Genomic DNA, 17,552 nt, shown 5'->3' on the forward strand with positions numbered 1-17,552 from the left:
ACGCACAATCTGTGGCCCCGAGGAAACTTATCAGCTTTGTAAACGTCCGTGAGGTGTGTCCGGTGTCCGTGATGTACCTGCTCCTCGTGTAAAACTAACTCGTCTGTTGTAGTACCCTTGTGAATTCCATCTGAATGAATCCGGCATTGTAAGTGCTCCAAAGAGGATTTCTCGTGAATATTCTCAGTAGTTATAAACCCAAGGAATGCACGTCACCTACCAGTGTTGTATCCAAGGTACGACGTTTCAAGGTTAACAAAATAGGGTAGCACGTCATTGTACGACCACCCTGTGGCGCCATATGTAGACGCCCATGTGTCGTAGTCTCGCTTATCTCCCCTGGAGTAAATGATGTAGTTGATGGAGCTCGAACCACCCAAGTCTTTCCCTCGAGGATACCTGTTAATCTGAAAAGTAATTTCAGAATAACTTGGATGATCAGGAAAGAACATTTGCACTCCTCTGCGATTAACAGCAAGCAGGAGATGGAGGTTACAGTGATCTGGGTGCAACTACGACAGTGTTAAAGCGCAGACAGAACCTTATGCCAATGTAGCAAAAATATGTGACAAGGACTGAATGCGCCCGCTGCACTTAAATGTAGTCGCGTATTTGAGCTGCACATCATGGCGTAGTGCATTTCAGAAGAGATAGTTCATTGAACTGTTTGTGTTTGAGTTGGGCTTAATGAACATAGGCATCTAAGGCCATGATGCGCCAAGCACAAGGTATATAAAAGGTTTCTGCAGTATAAGAATATAAAAAGTGATCAGTGATTCAGGAACCCTAAAATGTGTTTTACTACCTATTGATGCCAAGAAAAGACATTTTAAAAATGGACATTAGTTAAAGCTATGCAGGAAGTCGGGCAACCTCTGCAGCCATCCTAGCCTGCGCAAGGATGTCGGGGCTCCCAACCAACCTCAACCCTATTCTCAGGAATGAGAAATTGGTTGAGGTGTGGTTAAAAATGCCACTTGTTATAAACTTAATATATATTATCAGATCTACAATCATTTTAATACGCCTTCTCTGTGTAAAACTTAAAAACCTCGTAAATATGAAAAACACTTTGTCACCTAAGAGTAATTATGTGTGGAATGGTAAGTGTTCGTTGTAAAAAACTGCAAAATGCTTTTTCCTCGGTGTTTTGAGTTTTCTGCATGATAATAAAACATGGTTTATTGTTAGCTCATCTTCGCATAATTTGCCGCGGGGCTTATCTTGTTTGTAAGTAAGAAATTATGTGCGAGGTATGTCCTATACGAAGACAGCAGATAATCACTTCCTTGAAACGTTCTTGGTGGGCGCAGGATTTCCATTCTCCTAAAACAGGTTTTGCAAAGTGTATTTTGTTATTTGCTTCATTGTCCCAAGCGCACTGCCATTTTTTCCTTATTTCACAATGTGCCCAGTTCTTGCAATCTTTAAAGGGAACATTTACTTTTTTTATTTGCTTGCCACGAGACTGTGCAGCGTACAGGTTTGCTCTTTTGTTGCCTTCAATTCCGACATGACTTCGCAATCAGCAAAGTTTCTTTTTTTTTCAGCTACGGCTTTTGTTATGTTGTGTATGATGTCACCGAGCATCGGAGTGATTGCATTTTTAGAGTGGAGAGCTGTAAGTAAACTAAGAGAGTCTACTATGTTTGCTATATTTTTACGGCGAAGCATACGGCGTAACAATCGCCTGCGAAAACTGATGCACACCGTGGAAGTCTGATTATTTTTTTCTCATGCCCTCGTACTACTCTACTTGTAGGCTTCTGTTTTTGAACTATCAGTATAGAAGTCCGTAAAACCATTGTATCTTGCCTCGACTGCACGGAATTCTTGTACTATATGTTGTTGCGGAGCTTGCTTTTTGTGAAACTGCGTAAGACTGAAATCGCATATCGCAGGAAAGTTGTACCATGGAGGTAGCAGCTCTCGTCTGAGCGCAGTGCTAGGTAATGTGTTCAGTACGCCGAGATTCTGTAAAATCTTTTCAAAACGCTAGAGGAGTGGCCTGGTAGTTTACGGTTTGTGATTAGAGTGTGTTGTCGGTGGGGACTTTATAACCATTTCGTAACATATATGTTTCGGTAGGGAACGGATTTATAGAATGTGTGAGCACGTGAGCATTATTTTTTTGTCTGTAGTGATGGTTCGTTAGTTTCAACATAAGAAGTGTATATAGGCGACGTCATGTAAGCACTGGTTGAAAGACGTAATCATAAATTGTGCACTGCGTTGAGTCGTTTCAAGTACGATGACCATGCTGAACCATATTTTGTACTACCATAGTCTAAGCATGATCGCACCACCGAGCGATAAATTTTTAGAAGGCTTGTCCTGTCAGAACTTCAGTGTATATATGAAAGGGCTCCGAGAATGTTGAGTGATCGGGAAGTTTTCTTTTTTAACGCGTTAATATGAGGCAGGAAAGTGAGTTTTTTGTCAACTGTAATACCTAAAAATTTGTGTTCATTTTGTACGGGCAACTCGGTTTCGTTCAGCTGTAGGGTCGGGTATGCCTGTAATCCTCGTTTGAATAAGAAAATAATGGCTGCTGTTTTCTGTGCAGAAAGCCGGAAGCCATTTCTGTCTGCCCATGATGCCAGTTTGTTTATTGCCAATTGAGTTTGTCTTTCGCATGTTGATATGATGGAGGATGTGCAAGCTATCCGGAGGTCTTCTACATAAGCGAATACATTACGGACCTTGGTATTATTTTGCTCAGAGAATTCATTTTTACAATAAAGATAGTTGTGCTTAAAATATATCCTTGAGGAACTCAAATTTCCCGATTAAAATTCATCGAAAGGGTTGAGCCTGGGCGGACATTAAATGAACCGTTAGACAAAAACGCTTTTAATGGAGCTCAGAATTTTTGCCATGAATGCCGAGCTCAGCTAAGTCCTGAGGAATCCCGAACCTCCAGGCTGTACCGTATGTTCTTCTAAATAGAAAAAGACTACAATGCAATTTTGTTTGTGTAAAAAAGCTTCTCTGACAGTATTTTTGAGATGTACTAGGGGATCTGTAGTGGTGCATCCTTTTTTAAAACCACATTTATGGATATCAAGAAGTTCACATGATTGAAGGACAAAAGTTAATCTTATATTAAGGACACTTTCAAACCATTTGGAGAGGCATCTGGTAAGGGCTCTGGGTCTATAACTGCTAGGTGAGGTTAGGGGTTTATTAGGTTTAAGAAATGGTACAATATTAGAATTCTTCCAGGCTTTAGGTATTTGACAAACTGTGTAAAAGAATATTACGCGTGCTCCTGCGGAAGGCTCGGAAAGATGGTCAAGCATTTCATGATGTATTCGGTCGGGTCCTGGACCAGTATTTTTTTCCGGCAGACAGTACTCTATTTCTTGGAGAGTAATTAACTTGTTGTATTGTTTTTTATCTATTTTTAATTGGAAGTATTTGTTTTTCGGTTATATTTTCTTGTTTTACAAACGACTGCGTATAGTGCGATGAACTGGAAACTGCAAATATCGGCCTGTTCCCTTATGCTTGTTTGTGTGCCAGGTGTTGTCAGAAGAGGAATTGTAAACGGTGAGAAGTTGTCATCTAATTTTCGAACCTGCTGCCGCATTTTTAACACGCGATTTGACTGTTTATAGATGAAACATAACTCTGCCATGAAGCCTTCTCGGCAATGCGACGGATGTACCGTGGTTTAGCTCTTGCCTTTTTAAAATTTACTAGATTCGCATTTGTCGGATACGTGCGATATTCACCCCAAGGTCTATTTTGTTGTTGTTTTTTGCTTCCTTGAAGTGCTTTGTCCACGACACTTTGTGGTTTTGTCGCACTACTCCAGAAGACCGCGGAATAGCTGCAGCAGTTACGATACAATTGGATAACTTTTGATTTATCCCGTCGATGCTCAAATTTTCTAAACCTATATTTTGTAAAGTGGCTTTTGTCAACAGATTTTTACGAGTCTGCTACTAGATTCAGCTTCTAGCGTCGCGGTTTTGTTGAAATTGTTTCCGGTGCAGAACTTAAAGTGATTAGTATATGGAGGTGATCGCTACCATCTGGGGCTTCAATGACATCCCTTTTAAAATGGTTAAACCAGAAGGTGAACTAAGTGACAGATCTAAACAGATTATTTTCCCCGATGGAGTGGAGCAGTATGTGGCCTTTTCGTATTTAAAAGACACAATTTTTGTGAGGATAAAATATTCGATTATTTGACTCCTAGAGTCACAACGCTCGCTTCCCTAAAAAGGGAAGTAAGCGTCAAAATCTCTAACTATTAAATATGATTCTGGAAGTTCAGCGATGAGTCCTTGTTGATCAAGGACTGTATATGTAAAATGTGCAGAAATATATACAGAACAGATAGTAATTGTTTTATAACTGATGATGCTAACCGCAACGGCTTCAAGTTTTGTTTTAATTTCTCGAGCACGGACGCCGCTTTAAACAACAATCGCGACGCCTCCCGAGAGTCTATTTGCATGCTCGCGATCGCGTCTAAACGTTTTATAATGTTTGATAATACTGATATGTTGTGCACCTACGCTGGTTTCCTGAAGACATAAGGCTACGGGCAATATTTGTCCTAAAATATTTGTCATGTCACTTTAATGCCTCAAAAGTCCTCTACAGTTCCACTGAAATAAAATAGCCATCTTTATGTTTTGGGGCGGGAATGATAACGCTGCAAAGCGGGCGGACTGGGGGTTACGTCCATCACCTCGCAAGAGATGCTGGAAGAACGCGAAGCCGCGGTTGTGTTACTTTGGGGCCTCCCCCGATTGGGGGGTGGGGGGGGGGGGGAAGTCCTGCGGGATGCCGACCCATTGACCGGCGCTCCCTGTTTTGGCAATGGCAGGGCAGCTTTCGGGTACCGTGCCTGGGGCGTGGATGGCCCTGCCATAGGCTCGGTCGAAGCCGCCTCGGCAGGTGCCAGAGTGCTGTGTGGTGCTACGCCCCTGCGCACCAAATCAGCGAAGTTTTGTTTTGCTGTCAAGGAGAATGTGTTGGTAAGCGCAAAACGCCTCGTCGCTTCTTGAAATGATAAATTTTTCTTTGTATTTACGGTGATTATCACTTTTTTTCTTTTTTGAGCACGGACAGGCCCTGGAGTACGCAGCGTGGTCTTCGCAGTTAGCGTAGCGTAGGGCGGCGTCACATTCCTCAGAATGGTGGTCTTTCGAAGCACATTTCGCCCATGTTTTTGGGCTGCGGCGACACTGTGAGCCGTGACAGAACTTCCGACAATTTAGTGTCCGACGTTGACCTTGAGGTATCCAACTTCGATAGTTTCGGGCAAGGTGCTGGTGTTGAATGTGAGTACCATGTGTTTGGTATCTATTTCTTTGTTATTCTTACGGATTTTGATTCTGTGTACGTCGGTTTAAGTTTGGTCAGAGAGTCCTTGAAGCGTTTTGGCTTTCGTTCGATGTATAAAGTGAGTTTCAGAGATAACGCCTCGGACTTTGTTGAGAGATAGGTGGGGAGTCACGGGGACAGAGATGTCCCCTATAGACGCAATGTTTGGGAGTTTCGAACACATGATGCTGTCGCGCGGTTCAGCAAGTCGCCGCTAGCCATTTTTGAGACCCTGTGGCCAGGGCCCAAGGTATCGGTTAAGCATTTCGACACAAGGAATGAGGATATCATTCTGACTTGTTTTTCATCACTTTCACTGCGGATTACGTGGACGTTTGAAAATGTTTGTTTCTTTTTCGACAAAAAATCTGTTGCTTCGTTCCGCCCTTTCTTAAGAGAACGACCATGTTTAGAAGGGGGGGGGGGAGGGAGGCATAAAAAATTAAGTGTTTCAGTTATGGTGCCAGGCGCCCACCATGGAGCCCAACTAGGGGACGGGACAGGAACATGCAAGCAAGTCCTGCCCACGCCGGCTGTAAATCATAATTATAACCAAATATGACGCAACTCAGGGTAGGTGGCCACACACGGTTAACCCTAGCCGCTCGGAAAAAGGAAAGCCGAGAAAGGAGGTGGAGGCAAAAAAGTTGTAAGATAGAGGATAGGAAAGTGAAAGGTGGAGAAGAGGACGGGAAAAGGCGACTGCCGATTTCCCCCGGTCGGGTCAAGCCGGAGGTGCTGTTTACAGGAAGCTGAGGCCTAAATGGTGCGTTGCCTCCACTGAGGGGCCTTAAAGGTTCATACACTAAGCATCCACACGGACACGGCGTTGCTACGCACGGCTAAGCGCGGGTGCTCAAGTCCGTGGTGACGCACTGCTCATCATCATCCCCCCGCGGGGATGTCCTTGCGGATGCTCAGGAACCCGTGATGTCGCCATTCACCAACGTCTGCTCGCTGCAGAAGCCCCCTTGCGGGGAGTTTATTGAACTGTCGATCCACTTGTTTATGCCTCAGTACAAAGAACGTCACAAAGGTTCGGCAATGTTTGCAACCTTAGTGATGGGAAAACCTCGTAATAAGATTGCAGCGTCTAAAGCAACAAAAACTTTTAGAAATTAAAATTTACGCTGAGTATAGAAAATGCGACACAAGAGATACTATTCTTTAGACCGGGAAAGTTCAAGGCCAAAAATTTGATGAAAAATGCGCAGAGATACTGCACGGAAAACCACGAAGGAAGCGCAGAAAGAGGCTTTTTATGACAACTAACAGATGACCTCGATGATCGCTGAGGAGTATAGATCTGGACATAATCAATAATAGCGTCAGATGGTGGCAGCACAAAAATGCTGACTGAAGGCAACTCTCACTGCTATCGCTGATCGCTACGCATCAGCAGGGGTACGACATCGTTTGAGGGAAAGCAGAGGTACTGTTTGCTGAAAGGAAGTTATAACTTATATCTTTTCTCCGTCAGTTAGTTTTATTAGCCATAAAAAGCGCTATTCACATCCTAAATAACAACAGCGAATATCAACCTGCTCACTTTTAGTATAACTGCCGTAAACCAGGTTCCCGCAAGGGAACTGAAACTTGCTGTTTATTTTTGCTCGGTGTCGGATTTCTTATGGTTTTATATGGTTTTACCCAGTCAGATGAGTTTTCATCCAACTCTCGACTTCCCGCTTGACAAGTTTTTGAAGAACATACAACATTCAATTGCAAACACAGAAGAATCGTATTTCACACGCTCGTGATAACCGCGTTAAGTTTCTGTCCTGGCCACCTACTCTTCCAGTGATCAGAATCGGTGATGACACTCTAGTCATGCCTTACTTAGCGAAAATTTGTGTAGACTTTACACATGTGATAGCACACGCAATTGGTGCACTTGGGAATTAACCCATTAAACCATCATATCATGTTTATGGAAAGTGTACTCGAATTATTAACACCGAAGTGTGAGTTGTAATATCTTAGCCGCAACTGTACCTCCACAAACCTCAGTCGTGAAGATATATGCAGTATTGAAACGAACATTATAGCCAACAATATGCAAGAAACCAATAACCAATAACAAGAAAATACTTCCGACAACTTTTACTTGGCATGCCTAGCCAGTTTAATAATCGCTGCTACGTTCTAGTTAAAAGGAAGTGGTCCTGATTCGCGACTATCAATTATAAACAGCGAAAAAGCACTTTTGACCCCTGACATTGTTTACTCTAGAAAAAAAAATTACTGGCGGTTTAGCACTTCTAGGGAAGAAATATATTGTGCGAAAGCACTGTGGTTTGCAGGTGTACACCACCGCCACGTTGCTGAAAGCGCGATTGAGGTGTCCGCTCACACAGGGAGCCAGTTATACGCGTGTTCCACTTTTTCAGCGTCAGTGCCAATTTACCCAATGTACGCAGGCGGGCTGCACTTCAGTGCCTCGTTTTGCAGCAATGTTGTCAACGCCAACGCGTATTGCTCTTGTGCCTTGTTTCTGCCACAACGTTGTCCACGCCAACACATGCAGCGCCCAATTATCTGTCACTGCCGCCACGTAGCCCAAACCGCGAATAATTTAGTTGATAATACTATTACTTGAAGGAGATGACGATGCGCAATGCACTGCGCGAGATCGCGTTCCAGTATGACGCGTGGTGTGACCGGCTGCGGCTGGCCATTGTTTATTTTGTGCATTGAAGCTATTTTATTTTGGGACATATTACAACGAAAAAGTAAGAAGGACATTGACATCACACCCTACAGTATACGTTTCTTGCCTGTGGAGAAAAACGGGGTTGTGCCATGTGATCTCTTTATGTTGCTGAGACTATTCAGTCCCTGGAAAAGCCGCATGATGGAACGCCACGCCGAATCACCACGGTAGTCGAAATCTTTGTTTCGTGAGCAATGCGCTTTGGTGCGGGGAGTATATGCTGCCCTGGAAGAGCCGCCTAGCTGGGTCTCCTATCTGGATACATGTGTGTGCCTGCCAGACTTTTGACGTTTTGGAAGGTGCGGTCATGCAGGGGTATGGAGGCCTGGTGTTTGGTTACGTAATCTTGCTTAGATTTTTTTTACGGCACTATTTCCATGCAATAAAGAAAAAAGAAACTGTGTCGTTAGATTTGTGCTGTCGAACAGTGGCCAGCGAAGCTTGTCTGTTCGCGCCTCCTCGTGTTCGAATCTCATCTGCAGCCATATTTATTTATTTACCATTTTCGCAAGGTCATCCTCCAGGTCAAGCTTAGCACAATCCGGTGAGCCGGTTCGACCTTGTGGGCTAATCCTTTCGCAATGAAATAGATCTCTCACGCATTGGCACCGTCTTGCTCCCACCCTGCCCTGACAAATTTTCAAATTTCAACGCTTCCTCCCTCTATTCCTCTCATACCTGAGTTTTGCATCAGTAGCTGTTTATAGCAGGTAAACCCAGGGTGATCATGTGTTTTTAATTGAAGATATTTACGCGCCCGGCCAGTTGATGGCGCTACTGCGCACGTGGCGAAGACGTTCGCCAGCTCTCCGCGCGGATGAGAAAAAAAAATGCAGCTGAATTACGGTGAATGCGACGTTATATAGTCGGCAGTGGTGAAAGTTAAGTACAGCAGATGCTGCGATCAGAGCCTTATGTCGTGTAGACAGCTGCTGCTGCTGCTGCTGCTGCTGCTGTTGCTGATAGGAAGGAAGTAAAGGAAAGTGCACGGGCCTGTCTATTGGCTCAAGCCGCGCCACGCTCGCTGCCGCGTGCTGAAAGTAGGAGAGGTGAAGGACAGGAGAGCAAAGATAAAAAGAAAGGGATCCCGGAGCCAGTGCAATATCGGGCCGACCCGTGCCAGAGTGCTTCAAGCCAAGCACTCCGCCATATTCGAAAAATAAGTATAATATCTTGGGTCCACGGACCCGCAGCAGATTTTAAATCACGTATCAGATATCAGGCATTGCTTCGTGTAGACAGCTCTGTCGGCAAGAGCGTGCCGTTGGATTTGGAAAAGTTTCAATTCCCGAGGAAGTAGCAGCACAATCATACTCTCACGTGCTTGAGGAAGTTGAGTAGGCATGCACTGCGAACTGAACGCACCGCTCATGGCTATGAAAAAACCTATGGTGCAAGTAGAATTTCAAAAGGTCGTTCGTTTCTTCGAGGATGGTTCACAAACCCTTCCTCTAATGTCGTTCGGCTTGGAAGATGAACAGGAGGCGAGCTTGTAGATGATGACAGCAGAGCATATATTTACAACATACATATACAGAGAGTTAAACTGGAAAAAGCAGAACTGAATTTACAAAAGAACAAACTTTGCACTACTTTACTCATCGACCGGGCAGGTTAGAGCCTAAGTAGCATCACATTACATGCTAAGCATGGAGCCTCAGCTCAGACTGGACTTCAACCGTTTACATGCGCTTTTAAGCACTTGATTGACAAAGGACTAAGGGCGGTCATTTTCAGTGGCCCGCCCAAAGCATCAATTCTCCAATCAAAAATAACATGCGAGATGGGGACAACCCCTTGGGTTGGGCTTAGCCTCGAACCCAGAGTCTTGTTAACAACACAAACTAAATAAACAACAAAAACGCCACAACTCTCTCTCAAGTGAGAGTATCCACAGGCTCTCCCTTCGGAGCTAATCCTTGCCTCAGACATGCATACCGCCACCCACCATCGGTCCGCGTCGCTCGTCAGCAACAGAGGAGGGGGCGAAAGGGCCCACGATGCTGCCGCGCTACCGACGGCGGGACACAGCTAATAAGCATGAAGGGGTTCGTCTGTCGTTCCGGGAAACCAGATTAAGGGTCGCCCCTGTCTTCCCACATTCTTGGCGAGTATTGGCTGTCCGCCATGACAGGTGTCCGTCACGGCCATCCTGGGAATGCGCTTTTGTTCACTAGCGCCTGCCTTTCCACATTCTTGGCTAGTACTGCCTGTCCGCCCTGACAGGTGTCCGTCACGGCCATTCTGGGAATGCGCTTTTGTTCACGAGGCACAGCAGGAAGCTGTGGGTGCCTTCCCGGCGATAGCCCACGTCGTAAGGGGTGGGGGGGGGGGTCCGTGCGTCAAGCGACAATTTTCGTTCCCGGTATGTACTCGGGGGCTCTCGCTTATACTGGGGAGCGGTTTCCGCGTGTGCCGGCGTCCTGCTTTCTGCAAAGGTATGCAGCTGGAAAAGAGGGGCGGCCTTACAGTGCACGTGCCCTCCCTCGATGGCCCCAGTAGCATTTAGTTTTGGGATTTAATCGTCATAGCGTCAACAATGCGGCCTTCGACCTTCCTCGGAGTGAATTGTGTTGCGTTAAAATACTAGGGTACTCTGCAGCGAAATGCCATATGTGGCAGTATGCCCAGCGAACGCGCTATAACTGTGCCGTGTATGTACTTTTCATCCTGCATAAAACATGGCTTCTGCAAGAGAAGCGTCTGCCTTGTGTGATCAACTGTCGTTGCTGAATGCTTGGCTTTCTGACGATGTAGAGCTTAGCTCCGCAGATAAAGAAACTCATTTTAAAACTCGGGTTTTTCCTCTTGCGAGCCACTGCAGGCAACTCACGTTTCCGTCGTAGAGAAAACTGGAATTCTGTTGCGGCACGCTTCCGTATCCCCAGTCGAGTGATGTGCGCTGCAAGAGCGGTGCGAAGAAAGGCACCTGGACCGCCGAGTCTTCGAGGCCGCCGGCCTCCAGGAGCAGCACGGTTCTGCTGGCGTCCGCAGAAAGCCGGTTGGCCAAGGCACACCCTGCAGAGCCGGCGCCCACTGCACCAACATCATGTGGAATATGTCTCAGCCTCGTAATAAGGCCTCCCCAAATTTGTACACAGGGCGCCGAATATTTGTTAATAGCAAAGTGTTTGTGCGGGTCAGAGGGTGCGGGTCAGAGGTGCGCAACATAATGCAGTCAAGTACATATTTGGACATGACTCTAAAATGTGAGGCAACTTAGGAATATTGCAAGTTACAGTTACTGGCATTATGATAGGAGTGGTCCAACCTTCCGATGCGTCACAATTCTTGCTTTTTAATTTTGTCCTGAGATCTCATGGAGTAGTTAAATAAGCTCTGAAACACCTTCTGAGGATAGTGCATAGCAATATACCATAGTGGGCGAGCTGGTATGATACCAAAAAGCGCAATTAAAACGGAGAACAAAGAAAAGGAAAGAAATGCACAACCGCTGAACTGTAAGCTGGCTGTTTAAACTGGAAAATAGAGTTAAATAGGAAGCCGCCGCGGGAGAAGATTGTGTTACCTATAAAAAAATAAAAGCTGTAATTTCAAATAAAAAATAACAGCCACTTGCAAGCTCATTGCTTGAGCGTCTCTTTCCTTTCCCTGGTCCTTCGTTTTAGTTGCGGTGTTTTCCTCTTTCAAGAGAGAACACAAACTGGCTCAATCACTACGTTCTCTCGTCATGAGCACCTGAGCCAAATAACACGCTTCTACACACAGCAGAGAACCCGCAATCGCGAGCTAAAATCGGCGAGTCCTTTAAGTGGATTTTTTCTTGAAAGCGATGCTGCTCACTGGTCACGGCCATGGTAGTTGCGTAACGCCTGGAATAATCAAACCTATAGCCATCTCTGAACAGAAATACGCAGCAGTGTGCGACGGATGATCGCGCCCTCCCCCGTCAAGCACTGCTGCGTAATTCTGTTCAGAGATGGTTATTAGTTTGATTATTCCAGGCGTTACGCAACTACAATGACAGTGGTCAGTCAGCAGCGTCGCTTCGGCAAGTCAGGAAGCTCCACCCCCCGGGTAATTCCCGCTCTCGTCGGCGATGGGGCTGCGGAGGAGCGCCTGTCTGTGCGTGCAAAAACTGGCGGAAGTAGGGGAAAAGATCCCAATATGCTGAAATTCAAACTTTGACTACAGATAAGACCCGCCGCGGTGGCTCAGTGGTTAGGGCGCTCGGCAACTGATCCAGAGTTCCCGGGTTCGAAGCCGACCGCGGCGGCTGCATTTCGATGGAGGTGAAACGCCAAATGTGCCCGTGTGCGGTGCGATGGCAGGGCAAGTTAAGGATCCCCAGGTGGACGAAATTAATCCGGAGCTCTCCACTGTGGCACCCCTTTCTTTTTGGCTTCTCTTAGTCCCTCCTTTATACCTTCCCTGTCGGCGCTGTTCGCGTGTCCGCCGATATATGTGAGACAGTTACTGCGTCATTTCCTTTGCTCAAAAAAACAAAAACTAAACAATTTTCAAGTTTTAAATTGTCTGTAGTGGCTGCCGCAGCCGGGAGTTGCCGCAGTTCTGACGATAATACCCTCTGGATTACGAAGGGAAATGATGGGGAGATAGAAGAGACCCTACAAAGGGCCGTCGATACCATAGAAGCCTACGTTTCAACGGTAGGACTAGAATGTTCTCATCCCAAATCGGAGTTTCTAATTAGAAGAGACATTCCGAGAGGACAGAAATCCAGCCTCCCGCCAGCCAACATAAGCATACAAGTGCAAGGAAAAGTAATTAGACAAGTGAGTTCCATCCGAATCCTTGGAATGATAATCCAAGGGAACCGCCAAAATACAGAAATAAAAAAAAAATTAACCGCCTCAGTTCACCAAACCATTAGACTGATCCGACGCATAGCGAACAGGAGAACAGGAGTTAAGGAAAAAGATCTATGTCGGTTGGTGCAAGCCTTTGTCAACAGCAGGATGAATTGCGCCCTCCCCTATCTACAGTTATACAATGCTGAGAAACTCAAAATTCAAGGACTCATGAGGCAGGCCTACAAGGCAGCCATAGGTCTACCAGTCAACACCTCCACCGAGAAGTTACTGCAACTCGGCCTACACAATACGCAAGACAAATTGACTGAGGCCCATCGTAGAATGCAAGAGCTCAGGCTCACTAGAACCAATGCGGGTAGAGCAATTCTAGAAATGCTCAGAATAAACGCGAAACCGCTCAACGCGGATACTCGAAAAATCCCGTCCAACCTCCGAAGGACAATCACGGTAAAACCATTACCGAAAAATATGCACCTCGTCCATCACGAGGGAAGACGCAAGGCCGGAGCAAAAGCCCTAGCTAAGAAACTTGAGGGCTGACAGGACGTAGTCTACGTAGACGCGGCAGCTTACGCAACACCCGTGAAAGCATTCACGATAGCCGCGGTGACCGAGGAAGGCCAACTCATAGCAAACGCGACAGTACGCACCAACTCTTCAGAAATAGCCGAAGAAGCGGCAATCGCCTTGGCGTTGACAAACCCGCGAGCAGAAGTGATTGTCAGCGATTCAAAAGCAGCCATTGGCAATTTCGCCAATGGCAGAATATCTCCCATCTCCTTGGAAATTCTCAGGAATTACCCGAAAGACAGGACAGACGTGGAATTGGTTTGGGTACCGGCTCACTCGTCAATACCGGGGAACGAGGCCGCCCACGATAAAGCTCGAGGATCTATCAGCCGAGCTGTGGACGCTAACACGGACGCCGAAATGACGAGAGACAGCCTTAATACCTACCATGAGATTACTCAGCATTACAGGCTAGAAAAGCTAACTTTCCCTGCTCGGCATAAAAGCCTAAACAAAGAACAGGAGGTAGTGTGGAGACAACTTCAAACAGAAACTCTCCCTAACCCAGCTGTCCTAAGTCATGTGTACCCGCATAGATTTAAGCCGGAGTGCAGCAAATGCGGCGGCAAAGCCACCGTAGATCTTCTGGGACTCTCCGAGAGATCCCTCTAAGGCCGCCCCTCTTTTCCAGCTGTATACCTTTGCAGGAAGCAGGACGCCGGCACACGCGGAAACCACTCCCCAGTATAAGCGAGAGCCCCCGAGTACATACGGGGAATAAAAACGGTCGCTTGACGCACGGACCCCCTTCTCCACCCCCCCCCCCCCCCTCCCTAACGACGTGGGCTATCGCCGGGAAGGCAACCGCAGCGTCCCGCCGGGCCTCGTGAACCAAACCGTATTCCCAGGAGGGCCGTGATGGACACCTGTCATGGCGGACAGGCAGTGCTCACCACGAATGTGGGAAGACAGGGGCGATCCTTAATCTGGTTTCCCGGAGCGACAGACAAACCCCTTCATGCTTATTAGCTGTGTCCCGCCGTCGGTAGCGCGGCAGCATCGTGGGCGCTTTCGCCCCCTCCTCTGTTGCTGACGGACGACGCGGACCGATGGTGGGTGGCGGTATGCCTGAGGCAAGGATTAGCTCCGAAGGGACAGCGTGTAGATACTCCCACTTGAGAGAGAGTGGTGGCGTATTTGTTTCTTTTATTTAGTTTGTGTTGTTAACAAGACCCTGGGCTCGATGCTAAGCCCAACCCAATGGGTTGTCCCCATCTCTCATGTTATTTTTTATTGGAGAATTGATGCTTAGGGCGGGTCACTGAAAAAGACCGCCCTTAGTCCTTTGTTAATTAAGTGCTTAAAAGCGCATGTAAACGGATGCAGTCCAGTCCAGTCTGAGCTGGGGCTCCATGCTTAGTATGTAACGTGATGCTACTTAGGCTCTAACCTGCCCGGTCGATGAGTAAAGTAGCGCAAAGTTTGTTGTTTTGTAAATTCAGTTCTGCCTTTTCCAGTTTAACTCTCTGTATATGTATGCTGTAAATATATGCTCTGCTGTCATCATCTACAAGCTCGCCTCCTGTCCATCTTCCAAGGCGAACGACACTGGAGCAAGGGTTCGTAAACCTTCCTCGAAGAAACGAACGACCATTGAAATTCTACTATCCCCCACCAATATCGCTCAAGAGGCTCGCGCTCCCGGGCCCGTGGGAGACCTTGTTGCTCAGCTCCGACCTGAAAACCCAAGTACTGGTGGTGATGAGAGCCGAAGAGGTCGCTGCCAGTCTCCACTGACGGCCACCTAACAAGATCAACAAACCCATTTATAACTCAAGCCGATAATAAACGTTTTCCAATCCCCCCCCCCCCCCCCAAAAAAAAGGATTTGTTTCATCATAATAGCGGGAAGGCTTCTTTGTATATATGTACTGACCATCAATCAGCACTCTGATTGGTTCAAAACTTCAAGGATAGTAACGTTACTATACCAGGTGTTTCGCCAGTAGTTTTTATATATGGCCTTTTTATGATAAAAACAAGGCTTTTTCAGCATGGTAATAGCTATAATGTAGAACAACGTCTTGCTGGGCGAGTTGATGCATAGCTTTCTTGGGATGGCGTTGCGCAAACGACAAGACGTACACAGGAAAAGTAGAAGACGACAGATAGAGGGCAATGTCGTCTGTCTCTATCTGTCTTCTACTTTTCCCGTGTACGTGTTGTCGTTTGCCCAACACCATCCCAAGAAAGTAATATTTGTGTTGATGGGCGTCAAAAAAGAGGCGGCTCGTGTAACTTAGTAAGTCGGATGGCCAAATAATCGTTAACTTTTGTCTGTTGCAGATAGGCACGTGATTGTAATTAGAGATGCGTTGCTGACCGCAAGTGATAGCCATATTGGTCAAATGTTTAGGGGAATCACCTATGGCTGCGCTTGGGTGGATGCCAATGAGTAATAGCCGTATCAGTTACTGTGCTATGCCAGCGCACGTTAAAGATCCTCCGGTGGTCGAAATTACTCCGGAGCTCTGCAAGACGGAGGGAGACATCTGCTTGAAGATGAAGACCTCTGTCTGACCGAAAGACCTTGTTAGGGCATTAAAGTGTATCCTATCCTATCCTACTCCGCTAAGGCACCTCTTTCTCCCTTTCTTCTAACACTCCCTCTTTTTTCACTTCCCTTACGGCACGGTTCAGGTGTCCCTAGAGATGTCAAAGATAATGCGCCATTTCCTTCCCCCCCCCCCCCCTTAAAAAAAAGTAGGTAACTAAGATTCTACAAAAAGCATTAAAAATTCTAAAGACGATTTCGAAACTCCCTAGAGCAAAATTTCAGCGCAGATTTGTAGGTGTCTCAGGCTCGTAAGCTCACTGTTTTGCTTTTCTGGGTCGTCGGCACATCTGGCGACGATATTAGTTTCATAACAATATTGTTCATCAGCACGATGATGTGCAATGGACAGCGCGAGAGTGTGCTGCAGTTCACGACCAGGCGTGATCAGCGTCGGCGAAAGCCTAGTGTCCCGTGCAGTGGTCGGCGAAACTGTTCACTGCGCTGCGGGTTCGAATCCCTGTTGTGGCAATGTTTATTTTTATTTATTTATTGACGGCTATGCTCAGCAACCCCGTCTGCGGCGACGCAGCTCAAACTAAGAACGGGTGCTAAAAGCAGCGCTATAAAAAAATTTTTGCTGATGACATTCGTGAAGCTGTATCCTTTAATAACTGAGCAACACGGCAAATTTGTTGATCACCCCTTTCAGAGAGGGGCCCATTTTCGATATGATTTGGCCGCAACTGTGGCACATCGTAGGAGTTTGTTATGAGCATATGGATGGGCGCGGTCTAAACCTGGCGATACGCAGCAAAAGCTTTCTTTAAAGCGGCTCTGAACCCATACAAAAATGTCCTATGGCCAGCTATAGGATTTGGCCCAAATAGCTATAGACCTTTCCTTTTTCTGTCTATAGCTGTATATACAGGCTGATATATTTTTTATAGAGAGCTTAACACAGTTGTATGGTTCCAAAGCTATAGCTTTAGTGCCATAGATTTTTTAATAGCTGGCAATAAGCACCTCTGTGGGTGCTTATAGACGTTCATAAAAGGCCATAGACGGACAAAGCTTTTTCCACAGACGCCCATAGGACGTTTTCGTATGAGAAACACCTTCTGAGGGAAGTGAAATCACTGCATTTTGCTGTCATGACCCCGTGAGCCGACGACTATATTTGGTTTATGGTATATGGGTGTTGAACGTCCCAAAGGGACTCAGGCTGTGAGGGACGTTGTATTCAAGGGCTCTGGAAATTTCGACCACCTGCGGTTCTTTAACGCGCACTGACATCGCACAGTACACGAGCCTCTAGATCCCGCATCCTTCGGATCAGCAGTCGAGTGCCATAGCCACTAAACCACCGCAGCGGCGACAAATATATTGTATACACGCCGCAGAGAACGCGAAATCACGCGCGAAAGTTGAGCAGCCCTTCAAGGCGGCTTTTTCATGCTCGTACTCTCCTCCATTTCGAGCTTTTATTCATACCGTTTAAGAGAGGTTATTAGTTTTTCAGGCAGCTACAATGGCCGCTGTCAGTCAGCGCCAGCGCCCGGCGGGTTAGGAAGCTCCGCACTCCGGGGAATTCCCGCGAATTCATTATAGAAAAAGTTACGGAAAGAGAACAGAA

At 46.5% G+C, this 17,552-nt stretch overlaps 1 protein-coding gene across 1 annotated transcript in view; it reads right to left on the reverse strand.

Moving 5' to 3' along the window:
* LOC144129547 (4-pyridoxate dehydrogenase-like) overlaps positions 1–17,552 on the reverse strand; it is a 65,712-nt gene that overhangs the window by 41,737 nt on the left and 6,423 nt on the right. Inside the window, exons 2-3 of the mRNA XM_077663694.1 lie at positions 10,890–11,092; positions 221–407 (exon numbers count right to left, since the gene is read on the reverse strand). Of these exons, the coding sequence (XP_077519820.1) occupies positions 221–407; positions 10,890–11,092 (390 nt within the window). The remainder of the gene's footprint in view (positions 1–220; positions 408–10,889; positions 11,093–17,552) is intronic.

The sequence above is a fragment of the Amblyomma americanum genome, chromosome 4 (assembly GCF_052857255.1).
Source record: "Amblyomma americanum isolate KBUSLIRL-KWMA chromosome 4, ASM5285725v1, whole genome shotgun sequence".
NCBI classification, from domain to species: domain Eukaryota; kingdom Metazoa; phylum Arthropoda; class Arachnida; order Ixodida; family Ixodidae; genus Amblyomma; species Amblyomma americanum.